The sequence below is a fragment of the Mastigoproctus giganteus genome, chromosome 7 (assembly GCF_048544385.1).
Source record: "Mastigoproctus giganteus isolate SK-2022 chromosome 7, ASM4854438v1, whole genome shotgun sequence".
NCBI classification, from domain to species: Eukaryota; Metazoa; Arthropoda; class Arachnida; order Uropygi; family Thelyphonidae; genus Mastigoproctus; species Mastigoproctus giganteus.
Window position 1 is genome coordinate 189,406,537 of NC_143581.1, and position 24,524 is coordinate 189,431,060.

At 36.1% G+C, this 24,524-nt stretch overlaps 1 protein-coding gene across 4 annotated transcripts in view; it reads right to left on the bottom strand.

The window, feature by feature from the left end:
• for (cGMP-dependent protein kinase for) overlaps positions 1-24,524 on the bottom strand; it is a 353,560-nt gene that overhangs the window by 88,205 nt on the left and 240,831 nt on the right. For all 4 annotated transcript variants that reach the window (XM_090378024.1, XM_090378025.1, XM_090378023.1 and 1 more), the window contains exons 11-13: positions 18,986-19,125; positions 11,214-11,303; positions 6,368-6,509 (exon numbers count right to left, since the gene is read on the bottom strand). In XM_090378024.1, coding sequence (XP_090234150.1) covers positions 6,368-6,509; positions 11,214-11,303; positions 18,986-19,125 — 372 coding nt within the window. The remainder of the gene's footprint in view (positions 1-6,367; positions 6,510-11,213; positions 11,304-18,985; positions 19,126-24,524) is intronic.

The window sequence follows — 24,524 nt, forward strand, 5'->3', positions numbered from 1 at the left end:
AGCTAAGAGCTCTACATAAAAGAATTGCAACAATTAGAAAATACAAACTGAAAATGGCCTCATGTACATGGCCTCAATTCCAAATTTTCACTTAGAACAGTGTATTAGTACTACTAATGTACATAAGTATATTAGTGGTACTAATATGATTTTAGTACCATACTTTTACTTAAATGTGCTAAGAAATTTTCTGTGCTTTAATACTTAAGATACAGTAGGATAATTACTTGCATATGGTTTAAAATAGGGGGTGCATCATTACACACTGCACAGACTTGCATGAACTAGTTAAGGCATTATTTTCAAAATGTATAACTTCAGAAGGCAAGATTTTTTTGGCCATATCAATAACCTACACTTAACAGTTTTTAATCTCTCTACATTTCTTTTTTCTTTAGGGGTATGTTAATTAGTGAAGTGATCCAAAGCATTTCAAATCGATGTCAAACTACTGACAAGCTTAAAACTGAATCTGAACTAGTTTATTTTACTTAAATAAATAACACATTTTTTTTATATACTATTTAGAGCTACCATGGCAAGAAGAGTTCATAACTTCACTATAATAAAAGTATCGGTAAGGGTATCAAATCCAAGTGTTACAAAGTTGCAGCTCCGCTGAACGAGAGGTTTTTAGCCATATTTAGCCACTTTATTGACCAATTGTTACATCAAATTGTTTTCTATAAGTAGCTTATAGACCTAGTGAGGATCCTTAGTTTATTGTGAATTGAGACAGCGAGATTTGGAAGTTAATTAATACTTAAGTGTCCGTAGATTTACCGTTCGTAACTTGCCGCCATTGTTATACGACACAACGTTATATCCCGAACTAGATAGCTTAAGCTTAGTATAGTACAATATATAATATAATATTGTCAATTAATCAGTAAAATCTATTAATTTTGTTAAACTTCGTTGTCAATTAAATTGTACTTTTAAATAAATACATATAACGACTTAGATACAAACGTAATATAATTAATTATTACATAACTTGATACAGAAGTTATATAAACGGAACTCGTAGATAATACTTGATACTGAAAAATATATATAGCGTTATAACTGTGTTGGGATACAAGTTTAGGGTTATAATTTTGTACCGAAATTGGAATTAAATCGAAATCATGACTCAGAAGAGAGCAGCAAAGCAAAAGGCTCAAGCTAATGGGAGTGCTGTGGCTCAGGGGAGAACTGAGGGGGGCAATTGCCCTCTGAATCACAGCCTTTTAAAATGCACTGCTTATATGATGATTGTGGAGCAATTGGGTACGGGACATGATATTGCCATACGGGCTGTCTTTGTGTGTGTGTGTGTGTGTGCGCGATGCAAGGAGTGTAACGAAATCAGGCGACAACTCAGCGTTGTTATGGGTCTATATGAGAACTTGAAGGACAGGGTGGATGCCCTCGAAGGTTCTAAATTGAGGGGCCCATCAAGCTCTCAGCTGCCCAAATCAACGCCAGAGCTCGCACTTGGTCATCACGCAACGCAGCTGCAACCCCCAAGGCAGAATGCGCTGGTCCCACAGGAACTAGTAGTTGTTGGTGACTCTATTGTCAGGGAAACGGGGAACATGCTTTGTAAAAAGGATAGGTGGAACAGGACCAGGGTATGTTTGCCAGTGGCAAAGGCTGATGAGGTTGTAGAGTGGATATCATCTTTTAAGGGCACGAAAGGTGATATAGTTGTACACGTTGGCACTAATGATATTAAGAGAGGAGACCGGCAGGATTACTTAACAAGTACAAGTCACTGTTGAAAAATAGCCGTGAATTAGGGTTGAATTTGAAAGTGTCTCACATGATAGGAGGGAGTATATGATGAGAGCCTTGTCGATCAATTCGACCCTGGAAAGATTGTGCAAGGCTCAAGGTGTAGAATTTTTTTCAGCCTGGTCTGTACTTGTTAACAGGAGAGACTGCTGCTTCTACACGGATGAGATACACTTAAACAGAAAGGGTGCAAGAATATTTGCTGATGCTATCGAGGCAGTGTTAGGTGGGTCGGAAAACTGCTAGCTTGGGGGGATACAAGGACTAATAGATTAACATTAGCCACTGGCAGAGGTGAAAGTGATTCTTGCACTGCTTCTATTGGAATGAGCAGAAGCCTGGAAAACAAGATGCAGGATATTTCAGAGACTACTAGGAGTCATTGCGGTACAAGTAAACACATGGGTTGTGTTAGGGTAGCTAAGAATAGGAACAGGTGCATGTATACTTGCGTGTACACCAATGCTAGGAGTTTGGTAAATAAATTTGATGAATTTGAGGTATTGCTCAAAGCATCAAAGGCAGATATTGTTGGGATATCAGAGACATGGTGTCACACAGATATAAGGAATGCAGAACTGGAATTTGGGGAGTACAATGTGTACAGAAAGGATAGACAGGATAGGAAGGGAGGAGGGGTTATGCTATTAGTTAAGAAACACAAAATCCAAGGAGGTGAAGCCAGTCGACATCGCTGGACAGTGCAGTGTCGAGTCAGTTTGGTGTGACATAAGCATTGGGAGATCAAAATTGAGAGTAGGAGTGTGCTATAGGCCTAATGACTCTGATGAGTATAATAAGAAACTGTACAGGGAAATAGAGTGGGCCAGTAAATCAGAGAGTCTTATAATGGGGGATTTTAATTTCCCAGATATTGATTTATTGGATGATTGTTTTCTACATCAGCATGTTCGGGAGGCAACTAGAGGAAGTAATACTCTTGATTTGATTATCAGTAGTGATTCTTCATGCATTAAGAATCTGCAGATAAAGGAACCACTAGGTGGCAGTGATCACAGTGTGCTGAAGTGGAATTTACACAAAGATGTAACTACCATCAGGGGTAAAGGGAAGGGTTTTTGCTTTCATAAAGGCGACTATGATGGTCTGAGACAGTATTTAAATTCTATACAGTGGGACCAACTGATGATGTTACCAACAGCAAATTCAAAATGGGAAGCATTCAAAGAACTTATCTTGGAAGCTACTAGGCTTTACATACCAACTAAGAAATATTGTTCAAGGTTTAAGCCTAAATGGATGTCAGATGAACTAATGAGATATATGGCAGAGAAGAAAAATGCATGGGATACATATAAATTAACATGTGACACAGAAGCCTATGATAGATATAAGTTGATCTGTAACCAAGTTACAAAGGAGGTTAGGCAGGCGAAGGAAGATTACGAGAAATCTTTGGCAAAGGATGCAAAGAAAAACAGCAAAGAGTTCTTTACTTATATAAACTCTAGAAGGAAGGGGATGAATCAGATTGGTCCACTTGATATCGATGGTTCAACTGTTGATGATCCTGCTCAGGTAGCTAACAAACTAAATGAATATTTTGCATCGACATTCACACATGAGGAGTTATTCAGTGAGGGGAATGCCAGAGGTGTATTCAACTCTAGCAATAACCTAGATAATCTTGTAATAACTGAGAGTAAAGTGGAGGAGAAATTGTTGAAAATAAACACAAGAAAGGCACCTGGGGTGAATAGGATCTATCCAGTTATATTAAAGGAGGCAGCAAAGGAAGTAAGCAAACCCTTAGCCATAATTATGAGAGCTTCCTTGGACTCAGGGGAGGTACCCATAGACTGGAGATGTGCAAATGTGACCCCAATTCACAAAGGAGGATCAAAGGCTGACACAAGTAATTATAGACCTGTGAGTTTAACTTCTGTTCCAGGAAACTTAATGGAGGCACTGGTTAAAGAAGCAATGCACAATCATCTAGACAAGATTTCAGTTATAGCTTGGACACAGCATGGTTTTGTTAAGGGAAAGTCTTGATTGACCAATTTGATTGGATACTATGATGCAGTCGCAAAAGAACTGGATGCAGGGAATGACTTTAATATTATATACTTGGATCTTAGAAAGGCTTTTGATACTGTTGCACATGGAAGACTGCTGTACAAATTGGAACAGTGTGGCATTGGAGGCAAACTGCTGCTATGGATAAAAGGGTGGTTGAGGGGGAGAAGACAGAGAGTGGTAATCAATGGACACTGCTCATCGTGGACTAATGTTATTAGTGGAGTCCCTCAGGGTTCAGTGTTGGGTCCATTATTGTTTTCTGTATTTATAAATAATACTGATGATGGTATATCAAGCTTAATATCCAAGTTTGCAGACGATACAAAAGTTGGCAGGGTTGTTAAGGACACTACTGATGCTATGCTGCTTTTTTTTTCTTTTTTTTTTATGAGAACCCCAAACACGAAAGGTATCAAAACCTATAGTACTTAGTACCATGCATGGGTTGTAGGAAAAGTATGGGGAGAGGGGGATGCCGGAAACTTTGCTCTAGAGACTAAACATGGGTTTCACCGCTTCAAGCCTCCAATAAGCAAAGTGGTGGTATTTCACCGGTTGATGAAAGTCAGAGGCGGCAAATGAAGTTTAACATTGACAAATGTAAAGTACTACATATGGGAAACAGTAACCCCAGAGCAATGTATCAACTCTGTGGTACTACACTGACAAGGTATGTTCGTGTCAGACTGCACCTGGTACTACACTGACAGTGTTAGAAAATGAAAAGGACCTGGGGGTAATTGTGCAGGCAGATATGAAGTTCTCTGAGCAGTGCAGACGGGCTGCAAGAGTAGCTCATGGTGTCTTGTCAATGTTATACAGGAATTTTTCTAGCAGGGATAAGGAGGTGATTATTCCCTTGTATAAGGCAATGGTCAGGCCACACCTAGAGTACTGTATACAGGTCTGGAGGCCTCATTTCAAGAAGGATGTAGAGCTGCTGGAACGAGTACAGAGAAGGGCAACAAGATTAGTGAATGGAACAAAGGGTTGCTCTTACAAAGAAAGGCTTAAGTTTTGAAAATTACAGTGTCTGGAGACTAGGCACCGGCGAGGTGATCTGATAGAGATGTATAAAGCCTTGAATGGTTTGAGCATGCTCAATGCTGATGAAACTCTTCGTCTTGCTCAGAATAATCACCTGAGAGGACATAAATTCAAATTGAGGAAAGACAGATGTAGGATAGATGTGCGGAAATTTGCCTTTAGCCAGCGGGTAGTTGGTTGGTGGAACAGACTTCCATCCCTTGTTGTGGAAGTTGATAGCCTAAATAAATTTAAGGCTCAGCTGGACAGATATTTCGAATGAATGGAGGGGTGAAGTGGAAGTGTTTTTTTTTTTTGTTTTTTTTTGGCTGATGCTGCATAAGCTTGCTTTCTTGCATCATATGTCTCTACTAATACTAATGCTAATAATTATTTTATTGAAATAGAATATTAGAATGGCCAGTGCAACAGTTAAAAAAAATATTAGTATTAGTCATATGGCAACAGAAAAAAGTGCCAGAACGCCACAGACCTTTGCTACACCAGAAAAAATAAAATTTTAAAAATATATAAATAAATAAAAAGTAGATACAAAAACAAATTATGTGCTTTCCTTCTCATGTAGGCAACTATCCAGTTCACCTTTGAATTTCTTCAAACCGTCAGCCTCAACTATCTACAGAGGCAACTTGTTCCAATAATCAATGACTTCTGGCTAAAAGAAAACTTCCTACAGTCTAGTCTAAACAATCTGGCAAAACTGACATTAAGGGCAAGCTACTGTTCTGGATAAAAGGATGGTTGAGTGGGATAAATCAGACAGTGGATATTAATTGAAATTGTTCTTTGTGGATTAATGTTATTAGTGAAGTTCTCCACAATTCAGTGATGGCCCATTGTTATAATAGTTTATTTATAATAATATATTTATTATTTATATATTTTAAAATAATTTATTAAATATTTATTAATTATTAATTTTATATATTTTAAAATAATTTATTAAATATTTATTAATTATTAATTTTATATATTTTAAAATAATTTATTAAATATTTATTAATTATTAATTTTATATATTTATAATATATAAAAGAGTCAAATATATAATATATAAAAAAGTCAAAGAGAGTAGAACTTTTAAAAAAAATTGACTACCCCACATCTGATGTTAATCCCCTTCAGTTAAGTTGCGAGAGCCAACTGAAAACGCGTTTGCTCTCTTTGACTGCCTACATGCATACCATGCATATTATTCTTGGACCACAACTAAATCTTCATAATGTTTGCAAAAATACAGCAATGTTCGATTGAAATGCATCCAGCTAAATGAATGTATTTGCATCGCACATTTGTCGTCAGGAATGAGTTTTGAATGAGTAAAATAAGATGCAGATATAGACTTAGACAAGCTGATTTCTGCTTCAATATTTTCAAGTACAAAGTGATCATTCAAATTTGCACAGTTGCCGACATCAGACTAAACATAACAAAAATTACTTTGTATATGCTTAAAAAATATCTATTTTTTTAATTAAAAATTATGTACATTACTTACTAGTTTTATATATCCTCGAATATCTAGTATCATATTTTCAGGTTTCAGATCTCTGTAAATAATGTTCCTAGAATGAAGATAATCAAAAGCTTCTACTACGCATGCTGTGTAGAAACGAGTTGTATTGTCATCAAAATTTCCCCTATTAAAAAAAATTACAAAAAATTTAGACATTCGGTGCATGTACACACACACAACTAAATCTTCATTTTTTTTTTTATACCCAAAGTTGATATAAATTCTTCGTATAAGAAAATACACATAAATAACTGCAAACTTCATTATTTTTTAAAATAAAAAAATTGAAGGACAGTAATTGAAAAGTGGATTCATGTACTTATCTGGGACAAGTCATTAGTTGTAGTAATGATAAATGGCTGGAAGTCAAGAGAAGAATAAATTTTGGATGGATAGCATTCAGGAAATATAGTCATATATTGAAGAGCAATATCCCCATTTGTCTGTAGCATAAAATAATGAACCAATGTATACTCCTCACCATCACTTATAGAAGTGAAACTTGGGCACTCACCAAAAGAATGGAATGAATTATATCAGGAATCAGACTGCTAGATAATAAGAGGAACACATGGATTAGGTAGCAAACTCAAGTAAAGGACATTCTTATCAAAACTAAAGAACTAAAACAGTCTTGGGCAGGACATAGCTCTAAGACATGATGACAAATAGACTAAGAAAATAACAGAATGAAACCCAAGAGAAGTTAGAAGAAAACTGGAAAACAACGATGGAGATGAACAGATGAAATTCACGAATTTGTGGGTAGTAAATGGATGACCATTGCACAAAACAGAAAAAAAATGGAAAGTTGCTGGAGAGGCCTTCATCCTGCAGCGGATTGAAAATGGCTGATGATAATGATGATGATGAAAATAAAAAATATTAAACTTTAATTTTAGAAAAAGCATGAATATATTAATAATAGTAGTAGTAGTGGCCTGTGATGCAAGAAAGCAAGTGTATGAGCTTATGCAGCATCAGCCAAAAAAAAAAAAAAAAAAAAAAAAAAATCACACCATTTCCTCCAACTGCCTGTCCAGTTACTCCTTAAATTTATTTAACCTATCAACTTCCACAACAGATAGAAGTTTGTTCCAGCAATTAACCACCCACTGGCTAAAGGCAAATTTCTGCACATCTATTCTACATCTGTCTTTTCTTAATTTGAATTTATGCCCCCTTAGGTTCGTAATCTGAACAAGTGGAAGGATCCCATCAGAAATCAGCATGCCCAATCCATTCAAGGCCTTATACACCTCAATCAGATCACCGTGCAGGTGCCTAGTCTCCAGCCACAGCAATTTGCAGAACTTAAGCCTCTCTTGGTAAGAGGATCCCTTCATTCCCCTCACCATTCTTGTAGCCCTTCTCTGTACAGGTGCAAGCAAATCTACATCCTTCCTAAAATGAGGCCTCCAGACCTGTACGCAGTACTCAAGGCTTGGCCTGACCATTGCCTTATACAGACGGACAATCACCTCCTTTTCCCTGCTAGCAAAATTCTTATATATCATTGACAAAACCCCATGACCTGCCCTGGCAGCCTGTCTGCATTGCTCATATCTGACTGCACAATTACTCCCACGTCTTTTTCATTTTCTACCACCTTAAGTCTAGTACCACACAGTTGGTACGTTTTTCTGGGGTTACTTCAAACCATATGCAGTACTTTGCATTTGTCAAGGCTAAACTTCAGTTGCCACTTCTTAGCCCATCTGCCCAAATTATCTAGATCCTGCTGCAGTAGCACACTGCCATTACTGTCATTAGCAACCCTGCCAAACTTTGTATCATCTGCAAACTTCGACACTAAGCCTGATATACCTTCATCAATATCATTGATAAATATACAAAACAACAGAGGACCCAACCCCGAACCCTGTGGGACTCCACTAATAACATTAGTCCACAAAGAGCAGCACCCATTGAATACCACCTTCTGTCTTCTCCCACTCAACCATCCTTTTATCCATTGTAGCAACTTACCCTTAATACCATTCTGCTCCAATTTGTACAATAGTCTTCCATGTGCAACAGTGTCAAAATCTTTCCTGAAATCCAAATATATGATATCAAAATTATTTTTTGCATCCAGTTCCTTTGTAACCACATCATAATATCCTATCAAATTTGTCAGAAGACTTTCCCTTAACAAACCCATGCTGTGTCTGAATTATTGCTGCAGTCTTGTCTAGATGATCCTGCAATGCATCTTGAACCAGTGACTCTATTATTTTACTGGGAACAGAAGTTAAACTAACTGGTCTGTAATTACTTGTGTCACCCTTCGATCCCCCTTTGTGAATTGGGGATACATTTGCACATCTCCAGTATGAGGGGACCTCCCCTGAGTCCAAGGCTGCTTTCATAATTATGGCTAAGGGTTTACTTAGTTGCTTTGCCACCTCTTTCAATATAACTGGATAGATCCCATCCACCCCAGGTGCCTTTCTTATGTTTAACTTCAACAATTTCTCCTCCACTTTGTTCTCAGTTATTACAAAATCATTAAGCACCCTGCTACAATTTGATAACATTCTGCCATTTTCAAACCTTAATAACTCCTCATGTGTGAATGTCGATGCAAAATACTCATTCAGTTTGTTTGCTATCTGAGCAGGATCATCAACAGTCGTACCATCGATATCAAGTGGACCAATCAGATTCATCCCCTTCCTTTTAGAGTTTATATAAGTAAAGAAATCCTTGCTGTTTTTCTTAACATCTTTTGCCAAAGATTTCTCGTAATCTGCCTTCGCCTGCCTAACCTCCTTTGTAACTTGGTTACAGATCAACTTGTAGCTATCATAGGCTTCTGTGTCACGTGTTAATTTGTATGCATCCCATGCATTTTTCTTCTCTGCCACGAGTTTCATTAGTTCATTCGATAACCATTTAGGCCTAAACCTTGAACAATATTTCTTAATAGGTATGAAACTTTTAGTAGCATCCACGATTAATTCCTTGAATGCTTCCCACTTAGAATTTACTGTTGATAACATCATCAGTTGATCTCACTGTACAGAATTTAAAAACTGTCTGAGACCACTGTACTCACCTTTACGGACGCAAAAACCCTTTCCTTTACCCCTGATGGTAGTTACATCTTTAAGTAAACCCCACATCAGTACACTGTGATCACTGCCACCTAGTGGTTCCTTTATCTGCAAATTTTTAATACAAAGAATGATCACTGCTGATAACCAGATCAAGAGTATTACCCTCTTTGGTTGCCTCTTGAACATGCTGCTGCAGAAAACAATCATCCAATAAATCCACAAAAGTCTTACTAGTGTGTGAGTGACCAACACGCAAGTTCCAATCGATATCTGGAAAGTTAAAACCCCCCATTATAAGACATTCTGATTTACTAGCCTACTCTATTTCTCTGTACAAATGTTCATTATACTCATTAGGCCTATAACACACTCCTACTCTTATTTTTGCTTTTGCATTGCTTATGTCACACCAAACTGACTCAACAGTGAACTGTTCATCTATATCAACTTGATGCACTTCTTTTGATTTTATGTTTTTCTTAATTAACAGCATAACACCTCCTCCCTTCCCATCCTGCCTATCCTTTCTGTACACATTGTACTCCCCAAATTCCAGTTCTGAAATTCCTTATATCTGTGTGACAACACGTCTCTGCTATCCCAGCAATATCTGCCTTTGATGTCTTGACCAACACTTCAAATTCATCAAATTTATTTACTATACTTCTAGCATTGGTATACATGTACCTATCCTTATTATTAGTTATCCTAACACATCCCATATACCCACCTGTTTCACGATGACTGCCATCCATCCCTGAAACCCCCAGCACCCCTCGCTCCAGGTCACTACTTATTCTAATAGAAGTTGCGCAAGAATCACCTTCACCTCTGCCTGCGGCTACTTTTAAACTTTTAATCTGTGAATCTGCTCAAGCTAGCAGTTTTCCGACCCACCTAACACTGCTTCGATAGCATCAGCAAATATTCTTGCACCCATTCTATTTAAGTGTATCCCATCCCTGTAGAAGCAGTCTCTCCTGTTAACAATAGAACACATATACACTGGTTGTGCACAGATTTATAAACTGAAGTTAATACAGTGTAACATGTGAAAACCAAAATCTAATCTGTAAATAGCAAATTTAGCAGCTGAGCTGCATACTTTTGATAATCTCTCTATGCGATTAACTTTATCAACTACGTTAATTTTTTCTTTTATCCCCTTGAGCCATTGGTCAAAATGTGGAAATACAAATGAAATTACCAAAGCAATTACCTCCAAAATCAAAGCATCTTTACAGATGATCACTGGTAATTTCAATTAGATTTCTTTTAAAAAAAATAAAATAACATGGCAAAAAAATCAAAAGGAAAAATATTGCATGGGATATTATTATCAACATTCCCTTCATAGAAAAACAAAAGTGAAAGTTTTTAAAATTATTATTATTTTATCATGATTTATATATTTTTTGGAGGAACTGATAAAATATTTGTGTTGCATAACTTTTAGCTGATGTGTGCATACAATCAAAAGTTCTTCATAAACACTGCTAGTAGCAATTAACAATTCCATGACTGGGGTCCTCAAAATAACCGTCCATTTAATTCCCATTTATGTTATTGTAGTATTAATAATAAATTTCATTTTATAAACAGTTCACTGATACAGTAATGCCTAATTAAAAAAATTCTTTGCTTAGCATTCACTGTCTAATTAGCAATAAAAAAATGATAAAAGATTAAATTAAAAAAATATAAAAACATCTTCATGGTAAATGTGCATTATGAACACATATTTAAAAATACTGAAAGATACTAACCTGTCCCTGAGTACTGTCCACAATTCTCCTCCAAGGCAAGATTCCATCAACATATACAAGTATTTTCGATCTTTAAAAGTACGGAAAAGTCTATAAAATAATTTAAAAAAATTACAAATAAAAACTCTCAAGAAAAAACAGGAACTTAATATAACATATGATTTTTTAAATCAAATACTGAAGTAGCTGAAAGTGAAATGTAAATCAGAAATTTGAGTTTTCAATTACATAAAATTTAAATATTAACACATTTTATATTTTCTTCCCTAGAAATGCTGTCCTTTTAGGACAAATGTTTGCAAAAATACAGGTGCAGCCCTAGTGTTTATGGTGCTCCTAGGCAGAAATGTATTTGGCATCCTTGAGATACTTTTATTAAATATTATTATAAAAAAAATTTTGAATTTTGGCACCCCCAAAATATTGCCACCCATATGCCTGGCTTACCAGGCTTAGCATGTTCTGCCAGCCATTTTTTCACGGTTATAAATGATTCTAGAACTAGGTGCCATAAATTCAAGTTATGGGAGAGATGTTTAGACTGGATTACAGGAAGTTTTATTTTAGCCAGCAAGTTATAAATTACTGGAATAAGTTACCTACATGGGTGGTAGAGGCTGACAGTTTGGGGAAATTCAAAGGTCAGCTGGATAGTTATCTACTGGAGGAGGGAAATGCATAGGTCATCTATTTCCTTTTCTTTTATTAATTATTTATTTTATTTAATTTATCATTATTATCACTTTACTCTTTTTATTGGCTGGTGCAGCATAAGCCTTAGGCTTTCCTTGCACCATATGGCCATTACTAATACAGGTTGGGTACCCCCAATCCAAAATTCCAACTTTTTAAAAAATACTCAAAAGTTCTGGAAACTGGGAGCCCTGGTGGGAAAGAGTTGTGCTACGGTGTGTTGATGTCAGTAAAGTGCCAATTATCATCAACGCAAGGTGTCTACGTCCATTACTCACCGTTCGTTTAGTTTATTCTCTGCTCTGTGGTGCAAAGATATTGTTGAAAATGTCAAAAAAACCTGATACCCCAGGTAACAGTGATAAGAAGAAGAGGAAGCATTTAAGTTTATCTGTAGAACAGAAAGTGAATTTGTTGAAGAAACTGGGCAGATATGTAAGTGTGAGACATCTTACAGAAGAGTTTGGTGTTGGAATAACCACCATCTATAACCTGAAGAAAGAGAAGGATAAACTGTTCAAGTCCTATGCTGAAAGTGATGAACAGAAGTTAATGAAAAATAGAAAAACACTGCATAAAGCTAAAAATGAAGACCTCGATTGTATTTTGAAAGAGTGGATCCGTCAGCATCGCAGTGAACACATGCAACTTATTGGTCAGCTGATCATTGAACAAGCAAAGATCTATCATAAAGAACTGAAAATTGAAGTGAACTGTGAATATTCAACAGACTGGTTACAGAAATTCAAGAAAGGACACGGCTTTAAATTTTTAAACATTTGTGGGTGATGAAGCATCTGCTGATCACAAAGTAGCAGAGAAATTCATTGATGAGTTTGCCAAGGTGATCGCTGATGAAAATCTGATGGCAGAAAAGTCCATAATGCTGATGAAACATCACTATTTTGGCATCATTGCTCCAGGAAGACACTAACTACAGCTGATGAGACAGCCCCAATAGGAATTAAGGATGCCAAGGACAGATTAAATGTGCTGGGATGTACTAATGCAGCCAGCACACATAAGTGTAAACTTGCTGTGATAGACCAAAGCTTGCATCCTCACTGTTTTAAAGGAGTGAATTTCTTACTAAGCCATTATTATGCTAACAAAAAGGCATGGATCACCAGGAACATCTTTTCTGATTGGTTTCACAAAATTTTGTACCAGCAACTCATGCTCACTGCAGGGAAGCTGGACTGGATGATGACTACAAGATTTTGTTATTTCTTGACAACTGTTCTGCTCATCCTCCAGCTGGTTCATGAAAAATAATGTTTATGTCATGTACTTTCCCCAAACGTGACTTCATTAATTCAGCCATATGACTAGGGTATCCTTAGATCAATGAAGTGTAAATATAAAAACACTTTCTTGAACAGTATGCTGGCAGCAGTGAACAGAGGTGTGGAAAGTTTCCAGAAGGAGTTTAACCTGAAGGATGCCATATAAAAGGTAAAGTGCAGCCATTATCAACCCACTGCAGGATGGAAGCCTCCTCAACAATTCATGCTGAGGGAAATGGACCATAATCTGCCATGCTGGTCCAGTGCGGGTTGGCAGATCGACCGCATTCAGCAGTCAGGGGCTTGAACCCCGATCTACTCAAAGAGTGTGTGCCACTGCACTCCCGCTCCTGACCACTCGGCTATGGAGGCCGATTATGCTTTTGCAAATGCTTGGACCTCAGTGACTAAAGACACAGTTATGCATGCCTGGCACAACCTCTGGCCTGCGACTACGCTCAGTGATGATGACGATGATGAAGAAGCTAACAATTTTGAGAAAAAAAATGATGTTTGAACTCCTTACATATGCAAAAACAGTGCCTTTGGAGCCTGTCAGATAAGCTGGAAAAAGTGGATATCGAAGAAATCTTTAACATTGATAATGAGGCTCCAGATATTCATTCAATGACTGATGGTGAAATAGCTGAAATGGTTTCGAATCAAGGTGATCATGGTAAAAGTGATGATGAAGATGACATTGTTAGTACTGCAGTAAAAATACCATAGACAACATGGTGAAAAAGTGTAATGAACTCATTGAAGCACTAGAGGTGTACTTTTATAATAGAACAAGAAATAATGTTAGTTTATAAAATAAAAGAGACTTCTACAACAAAAACCTTTGTTAATGAGGCAAATGACTCGAAGAAACATTTAAAAAGGCCATTCAGCACAATGTCTCCCCATCCCTGAAGGACCCAGTTCCTGGTCCCTCAACCCACTTGTGATAGTAGTAGTGGCATGTGATGCAAGAAAGCAAGTGTATGAGCTTATGCAGCATCAGCCAAAAAAAAAAAAAAAAAAAAAAATCACACCATTCCCTCCAAATACCTGTCCAGTTCCTCCTTAAATTTATTCAACCTATCAACTTCCACAACGACAGATGGAAGTTTGTTCCAGCAATTAACCACCCGCTGGCTAAAGGCAAATTTCCGCACTCTATTCTACATCTGTCTTTTCTTAATTTTAATTTATGCCCCCTTAGGTTCGTAATCTGAACAAGTGGAAGGATCCCATCAGAATTCAGCGTGCTCAACCCATTCAAGGCTTTATATACCTCAATCAGATCACTGCGCAGGTGCCTAGTCTCCAGCCACTGCAATTTGCAGAACTTAAGCCTCTCTTGGTAAGAGGATCCCTTCATTCCCCTCACCAATCTTGTTGCCTTCTTTGTACACGCTCAAGTAAATCTACATCCTTCCTAAAATGAGGCCTCCAGACCTGTATGCAGTACTCAAGGCGTGGCCTGACCATTGCCTTATACAGAGGGATAATCACCTCCTTTTCCCTGCTAGCAAAATTCCTATATATCATTGACAAAACCCCATGACCTGCTCTGTGATGTTCCTTCTTAAGATGGTAAATAAAAAGGAATTTGTTTTCATGAAATATGAATTTTGAATTAGTATTTGTTGCATTTATATTCTTTTGGAAGCAGAGACTCGTGTTTTTTTTTTGGTAAATACAATTGAATTCTTTGCATGAAATCTGGGCGCCTCCGTAGCCAGGTGGGAAGGAGCAGCAGTTCATAGCACACGCTTCTTGATTAGACTGGGGTTCAAGCCCGTCACCACCAAATACGGAGGATGCGGAAAGGTCAAGGGAATGACCACCGCATATTCCCGGAGCAATATGGCCTTAGTTGCTAATGCTCCTAAAAACCAAATAACAAACAAACAGCATGAAATCTAAATTTTATTTCCACCTTACTTTTTGTTTTTACTTTCTTGGTATTATGTTTTCATGGAACTATGTTCCTTACAAACATAATACTTGCTGTGATTTCAGCAAGATGTTCATATGGGAGAAAAGTGATTCATATTAATTTAATTATTGCATAATAACACCATATATTTCTTTCTTTTCTTATTTTGATATAATATAACCGATTCACGTAGTATATAGTCCATTTGTAACTTTCCAACCCCCCCTTCCTGTTTTTCTTCCATTTATATTTTTTTGTCTAAATGCTGTCATTTAGTTAACTGTATCAGTTGGTATTGCTTTTGTTATTTATTTTCTATTTTAACATTTCCTTTTGTAAGTATACTTTTATATATTTTATTTTTCATATTTGCATTCACCTTGGCATAGTTGATTCAACATCAGAGAACTTCAAAATTTACTACTGTAGCTTTATTTTCTTATGATAGACAGTAGAGGGCTTACCACATTTAAGTTTGTGCTATCCTTAATTTGTTCTGTCATAAATCATATAAGGGCACCAGTGAACCTGTGACCACTTTTCAGCAGTTCACTATGGAAATATGAACTTTTGGGGTTTCATAGAGATGGATGTAACCTAACAAAATCATTCATGTGGTTTCCTTATTTTCCTTCTTTCATTTTTTCTTTTATGAAATATTTGCATTCAGCTGTAGGACATCCTTTTTGTAGTCTTCTTGTTCAATACAGGCAACAGTGGTACCATTACAGCAGAATTCTATGGGGTACTTCCTGTGGTGAGAGTAGGCACTCTAATTTTCTATTTTTATTCTTTCCTTTAATTTCAGTTAAACACAGGTAAACTTTGTGATGTAACCATTAAAAAAAATTCAAGAAATCCCTCAGAAATTGTTTGCCAAGATTTAATCCCAACTGTATTACTATCAACAAGACATGCAGCTTTTTTGTTATATCAGCCATTGAAAAAGTCTTTAAACAGATTATCAAGAACTTTCATATTATCACAGCAACTCTCTGATGTAACTGTATTAAAGAAGGGGGTGGAGACTATACTCCATCACTAACAAATTAAATGATTTAACAATAATTAGGCATTATAGCCATAGTCGCTTATGCGCCATTAAACGCCCATAACAATAATTAGCTTTGTAACTTAAAGATGTAATTCAGTTGAAAATTTATTATACAAACATCTAAGAATGGAAATGAAATACTCAAAGCATCAAGAAAAATTACTGAAACCCACATTCCACTTCTTTCAATATGGAGAACTGAGCATATTTTAATCTTGTTTCAAAATGGCAGATAAAAATAAAAACAACCTCTGTTATGACACCCCAAGCTTTTGCTTGTATGAGATTATAAATATGAGTTCTAAGTGGGCAAAACTTTAACCTGAAGGCATAACATCCTGTCTGATTTAGGATACCACCGTCACGGTACCCAAGAGACACTCCCTTACATACATACTGTAAACTTGGTTTTGACCAAACTATAAACACAAAAGTTAATGGACATATACACAACCACATAAACCCACTTTCCATTTTTCTAAGGTAGACTAAAAATTACATGAATTGCAATGACAATGAATCACATTACATGTACATTATACCAAACAACATATCCGATGTCTAATCTGATTTAGTATATATTCATTCTCTCTCTCTCTCTCTCTCTCTCTCTCTCTCTCTCTCTCTCTCTCTCTCTCTCTCTCTCTCTCTCTCCCCCCCATTATTCACAATCATAACAAAATAACAAATACAGTAGAGTTCTGATTAACTGAGGCTTGTTTAACTGAGGTTCCGCATCATCTGAGGTGAATTGTCGAAAAGTTGTATATACTTTTTCACCAAAGACAAAAGTACATAGTTCTGTACAGAGTGGGAACTCACACCAGTTTACTGTTGAGCCATGCTGATCTTTCACATTTGTTGATTTTGTGACTTTTTACTCTCTAATTTTCTAATTTTTTTATTTGTCATGTTTCATCTATGTTATTAGGGTTAGTGTAAGCACTATGAGTGGAAAAGAGAAGCGTGTTGTTGTGTCTTTTAGATATGAAGTTTAATGCAATCAAATGCTTGGCTCAAGTAGAAATTGCCCAGAAATTGAAAAATGGTGTTCACAAAGAGCATCTGTATGTGATAGAGAAAATTTGAATAGAAAAACAATGAAGAAAGGAGAATTTGAACAAACTTCTGAAACTATTTTTTTTTGTGGTTCACACAGATGAGAGACAAAGAAAGTCCAATTTCTGGACTGATTTTACAGGCTAAGGCCTTAGAATTTCATAAGCATTTTAATGAAGGAGAAGAACAATTTACTGCAAGTACTAGTTGGTTGGATTTTTGGAAAAAAATGTTTGGTGTTAAAAATCTGAACATCACTGGGAAAAAATTACCAGCAAGTACAGAAGAAATAGTAACATTTACTGCTAAATTAGCAAAAATTATTCAAGAAGAAAATTTGAATTTGGATCAAATATACAATTTGTGACGAAACAGACCTGAATTATAAAATGCTCCATCCAAAATACTTGCAGCTAGAAGAGAAAAATCAGCTCCTGGTTATAAACAAAGCAAGGAGAAAATGGCAGTACTAGCATGTTCAAATTCATCAAGGGTACATAAGCTTAAACTAATTCTCATTGGAAAGTCAAAGAACCCAAGCTTTAAAAAATGTAAAATGTTTGCCTGTTAACTACACAAATCAAAAAAATGCATGGATGGATTCAAATGCATGGCTTGTTTAAAAGTTTGTTTGTTGGTTTCATGAAGAATTTGTCCCTAGCACAAAAAAATATTTGAACAAAAAGAACTTCCCCATAATGCACTTTTAATTTTAGACAACGCTCCATCCCATCCACACGAAAGTGAACTAGTTTTTGGTGACATCAGAGCTCTGTTTTTGCCACCTAATATAACATCCCTTCTTCAACCTCTAGATCAAGGTGCTTTGGAGACTTTGAAATGCAACTATAAGCGATGTCGCTTAAAACAACTGCTTCAAAATCTTGAAAACAGGGACCAGTGTTGTAGAAAATTTTAAAAAATAAACATCAAGGACGTTATTTACTGGTTGGCAGAACCATGGAACGATGTTAACACATCTACTCTTATTAAATCCTGGAAAAATATTTTATGCTCCCAAAATGAATGAGATGGCAAATGAAGATGAACGAGGTAAGGAAACCCTTTTAGAACCAACCAATAAACCTTCCTGTTTGGGACACTTTTACTAGGGAGGATATCAGAGGGGATGAATTCTGATGATATGATCTGACATGAGCTTGTTGACAAACAAAGAGATGAAAGTGAAGATGACAATGAAGAGCGCACAGAAAAAAAAAAAAAAATGACACGCGGAACATTCAAATGCTATTGAGTCAGCTTTAAGTTATACGTACAGCAAGAGGATACCATGCCCACTGATGTTTTGTTACTTAGGCACCTACAAAATATACCAGCTAAAAAGTGAGGAGCTTCTATGAAACAGAAACCCATTAAGGAACTTTTTTTATATGATATTAAGGTGTAGTAGTGATAACGACTGTAAGTGTACATTTTTCTTGTCTATGACTTGTAACTTTTATACATTTATTATTATTTTTTTAATTTTTATAATAAAACAGTTGTAAATAAAATTAAAGTGTTTTATTGTATAATATAAACGTCATTATGTTCAATAAGCAGGTCTAACCTGAAAATAAGAGTGTACACCATTAATGTGAATTCATCACATTAATGTATTCAAATCCAGTTCATTTAATAATAATTTACCAAACCTTCCATATCATCTGAGTTTTTGATTATCCGAGTTCCTCGGTCCACATTACCTCGGATAATCGGAACTCTACTGTACTGAAGAATTAAGTCTACATACTTAACTATGAAATCACAGTTTGCTTCTTCCATAATTGCTTTCTCTGACATGATGTGTTGTTGTTGTCTAGTTTCTACAATTTGAGCTTTCTTCATTACTTTCAATGCAAAAGACCTTGATGGATCTTTTCCAATTTGTACCTAATTAATAATAAAAAAAGTTTTACAAAAAAAGTGTTAAAAATTGCAAAACTGTAATTTTCTAGCAAACAAAAGTAGGCAACATCTTTTAATTTACTTGAATATTAACTTTAAAATCAATAAAATGACAAAATTCCAACTGTAAAAGTAAATTAATAATATTAAGAGTAGGATATCTCCAAGGATTTTCTTAACAACAAGGGTAATGCTGAAAAAAAAAAAAAAAAAAAAAAAAAAAAAAAGGTGTCATCAGTTAGGATTAAGTTTGAAAATGTCTGAAATTCCACCCAGACACAATAAGGGAAGTACATAATGAGAGCCTTGTCAATCAATTGAGCCTCAAAGAGATTATCAAAGTTCACGGGCTAGGATTTTTCTCAGCACGTCTGTGCTTTTTAACAGGAGTAACTGTTTTTACAGGGATGAAATACACTTAGAACTGCTTGGATGTGCTAGCTTGGGAGGGGGGGGGAACATGGAAGCAATTATTGCACTGCTTCTATTGGGATATAAATCATCATAGAAAGGTGTCAAGGATTACAAGGCCAGCTGGGGGGAGTACACACGGAACAAGCAAATATGTGGGCTGGCAGGGTTACTAAGGACAAAAACAGGTGCATGTATATTGGAATGTACACTAATGATAGAAATACAGTGAACAAATTTGATGAATTTGAAGTTCTAGTTAAACCATCAAATGTAGGATAATGGAAACATGGTGCTACTCAGATAAAAGGGATTCAGAATTTTAATCCAAAGAGTACATGCACAAAAAGGGCAGACCAGACTGTATGGAGGGGGAAATTTATGCTCTTAGTTCAGAAGCACATAAAATCAGAGTCAGTGCATCCAGTTGAGTGCAATGCTGACTCAGTTTGGTCAAAAAAAAAAAAAAAAAAAAAAAATGAAAGTAAGAGTGTGTTACAAATCTAACAACTATACAGGCAAAGAAGATTGACCAATCAACAAGTTCTAGATAGCGACTGGAACTTGTGGATTGGGCACTCACACAGTAGCAAGACTTTTCTGGATTTACTGAATGACTATTTTCTACATTGGAATGCTAGAGAAACAATGAGAGAAACAATATTCTTGATCTCTAACTATCATTAGTGATGCTTCATGCATTAAAAATCTTCAGATCAAACCATCATTAAGTGGAAGTGATCATAGTATATTGATGTCGTATTTACTTAAAGATATAACTACTGCCAAGGACAAAGGGAAGTGTTTTTCTTTAGTAAAGGTGACTACAATGGTCTCAGACAGTTTAAATTCTATTCAATGGAACCAACTGAAAATGCTATCAATAGAAAATTCTAAATGGAAAGCATTCAGGGAAATCACAGAAGCTACTAGGCTTTTTTATACCAACCAAGAAATACTGTTCAAGGCTTAGACTAAAATAGATGAACTCATGAGACTAGTGAGAGGCTTCTTTACAAATTTAAGAACTCGTCACCACCAAATACGGAGGATGCGGAAAGGTCAGGGAATGACCACCACATATCCCGAAGCAATATGGCCTTAGTTGCTAATGCTCCTAAAAACCAAATTATAATAACAACAATTTAAGAACTAGAAGGAAAGGAATAAATTACATTGGTCTTCTATATATGAATGGTATAATTGATGATGATCCTGCTCAGATTGCTGACAAACTGAATAAACATTTTGCATCTACATTCACACATGAAGAGTTTTTTAAGGAAGTTGAAAAGAAATTGTAAAAGCTAAATGTAAATGGGTTCTATCCAATTATAGTAAGAAAGAGAGACAGGAAAAGTGGTAAGCAAATCTTTAACCATAATTATGAGAGCATCCTTGAATTCAACAGAGGATGACTGGAGATGTGCAAATATATCCTCAATTCACAAACAGGATCAAAGGGCTAAGAATTACAGATCTGTTAGCCTAACATGTTCTAGGGAAATAATGGAGTCACTGGCTGAAGAAGTAACACAGGACCATCTAGAATCTAGACAGGGATAAAGTTATATGGCAGTCACAGCATGGATTTGTTAAGGGGTGATCCAGCTTGACCAATATGATGGAATGCTATGATGCAGTAACAAAGGAATCAAATGCAAAATAATTTTTACATCATGTACACTTAGACTTCAGAAAAGCTTTTGATACTGTTCCACATAAAAGATTACTGTTGGCATTATGGACAAGTTACTATGAATAAATGTTTGGTTGAGTAGGAGAGGACAGAGTGGTTATCAACGAGTGCTGCTCTTCTTGGACTAATGTTCTTCATAGAATTCCCCAGAGTTCAGTGCTGGGCTCATTCTTGTTTTTAATATTTACTAACAATACTGATGAAGGCATATCAGACTTAATGTCTATGTTTGCAGATGATATGAAGGTTTGCAGGGTGGTTAATGACAATGAAGTTGACAGTAACCACCACATTAATGACAAAAGCAACAAAGTGTCATTATGCAAACACTTCATCCAGAATTGTCAAGACAATCTTAATTTTCTTGACTGTATTGTCACTGGAGATGAGTGTTGGGTGTTTCAGCACAACCCAGAGATGAAGCATTATAGCATACAGTGGACTTCAAAATCATCACCAAGGATCAAGATGATGTTGATCATAGTTTGACAAACATGGTGTGATTCACAAGAAACTTGTACCTGAAGGGGAGAAGTCAATGTTGCAATTCACATATTGATGCTTCAAAGACTATTGAAGTGCATTTCCTGGGTGAGGCTTCAATTTCGAGAGAAAGGCAGCTGGTTCTTGTTGCACGACAATGCCCCTGCCCATTCCACACTTGTGAAGACATTTCTGATGAAATATGATTTCTTCTGATCTAGGTAAAAAATGCCCTCAAAGGAAAGAAATTTCAGGATATTGAGGACATAAAGAAAAACATAACCACCAAACTGAACATCATCTCTTTGGACACATTCACTGATAGTTTTTTGAAACTTTTAGAACAGTGTAAAAAGTTCATTATACAATCATGGGGTTGTTTACTTTGAATAAAAATAAAACCATTTCTGAACTCCTTCACTTTGCCTTCTTTTTATTGTCACATTTCATATATAGTGAAAAATCACAATAACTAGAAATTAAGTTATTCAAGTAGCTTACATGAATTCATAGAGTAAAAGGAAGCTGACACTTCCTCTTGTTCTGCTACAAGAAAGGAGAAGCTACTGGTTCAAAGCAACTGAAACACCTTTGCCTCAAGTCACGATGACTTGTTTACACTTGAGTGCATCACTTAAAAGCTGTCAGTGTTACGGTTCTGCTCTGGGATGGACACACGCCCTCCATGTTGGACAGATGTTTGTGTTGTTTGGTTTTTAGGAGCATTAGCGACTAAGGCCATATTACTCTGGGGATATGCGGTGGTCATTCCCTGACCCTTCCGCATCCTCCGTATTTGGTGGTGATGGGCTCGAACCCCGGTCTAATCAAGAAGCATGTGCTACGCACTGCTGCTCCTTCCCACCTGGCTACGGAGTCGCCCCATGTTGGACAGAGAGGAAGAAAGAGAACTGAAACTGGAAGTTTCAGTTCCTCAATACCAATGGCTTCTTCTCCCTCCTTGTAATATATCAGTCCACATAGCCCTGACAAATTATGATGACAGATACAGAGGAAATGGTAACTGCCTTCTGATCTTTCAGCGAAAGATCAGAAGGCAGTTGTGTGTTATTTTAGCTTCTTTATTTATGATTTCTCTGAATTTTTAATTTCAAATGAAGAGCAATTGCTTTATTGTTAGTAAACCCACATGATAAATCAGAGTTGTATTTGTTTCAAAATACAACTGTGTTTTCACATAAAAAATGTAGATAGCTTATAAAAAATGAAACAAAAACAAATACTTTCATGAAGAGAACACTTGGACACAAATCAAAGTCTCAGTGGATACATATCCCAATAAAGTAGTTAAACAATTAAAAGTAAAACCACACTAAAATTAAAAATGTATATAAAAATAATGCATATTATAAAATTTGCATTTTAAGAAAGGCAAAAAGAGTACCTACTTAGGAAAATAAGCAAACTATGAAAGAATTTTAAATACATAACTGGAGTAGCAAATAGAAAAAGAACATGGAATAAAGCAAATTCAATTGAAAAAAAAAAAAAAAAAAGCAAAGCTAAAAACAGAAAAGACAAAAATATTAAGAAACTAAGGGTCATCACTGTAAAATAAATCTGTACTGTTTTGAAATTTTTCTGCTGATAAAAGATGAAAACATGTTTTTACCTATAAAGCAAGGCATAAGAACACGGATTAAAAAAATATACAGCCGGACCTCTCTTTAATGAACTTCCATATAGCAAATTTTTCTATGTAGCAAACTTTGATTTCCCCCTGGTCATTACATTTTAAATAGTTTCAGCATAACGAAGAAAATTTCCATATAACGAACTAATTTCGAGAGACCTGGGTATGCACTGTTCGTACCTCTGGCCTTTAGGCAATAGAGTTGATGCTGTCGAAACCACAAATTAAGAGCTAAAAGAATTAAGAATTAATCACTTTAGCTTTTCTTTTAGTAGTTAAAGGGTTTAATTCTTAAGAGCATTCCACAGTTTAGCGTTGCCCGTAAAGCATTTACTGTACCAAGAAGTCGCGCTGGTCAACTGCTATCTATGTGTCCACAGTCATTGGCAAAGATTAAGGAGTATTCCCGACATGGACATTGGCTCTGGTCAACCTGTTTTCTATTGTAAACACCCTATTAGAGAATTAGGAGAGACTGAGTTTCCTTTATCCCGAAAATTCATCTGTTGTTTCGCACACTTTCACTACATTTCATCTGTCCCTGTATGGTAGGTACCAGTCGTCCATAAATCAGTTTTGTTTTAGCTGCTGCGCAAGTAACCTTACAATGTCTAAGAGGAAATCCTTGAGTGTAGTGAAAAAAGTGGAAGTTCTTAATAGTGTAGATCATAGCGTGAAAAAAAAAAAAAGAAACCCTGTTCTGATTCTCCAACTGTTTGAGAAAATGGGACCAAGTCGGAAGTGTGCAAAAGTATGCCTGTACGGAGCTGTTTTTAAGTGGAAGTTGATTCGAGACAAAAACATGCTGAGTTCAGGACCGTTAATAAAAGAAATGGCTATGAAGTATGCATCTTTTCTCAGGCATAAAGTGATTTCAGGTGAAAGTAGGGTTTTAATTGAAGAAGACTGTACCCATTGGAAAGAAACAGTTTTGAAAAAAATTATGGAGGACTAAGAGCCCAAAGACATATTCAACGTTGATGAAACAGGTCTATTTTTTAAATGTTTGCTGAACAAGACACTGACTTTTAAAGGTGATAAATGTGCAGGTGGTAAAAATAGTAAGGAGAGAATTACAGTCTTGGTTGATGCATATATGGCTGATAATGAAAACCTGAAGATTTTGGTAACAGGCAA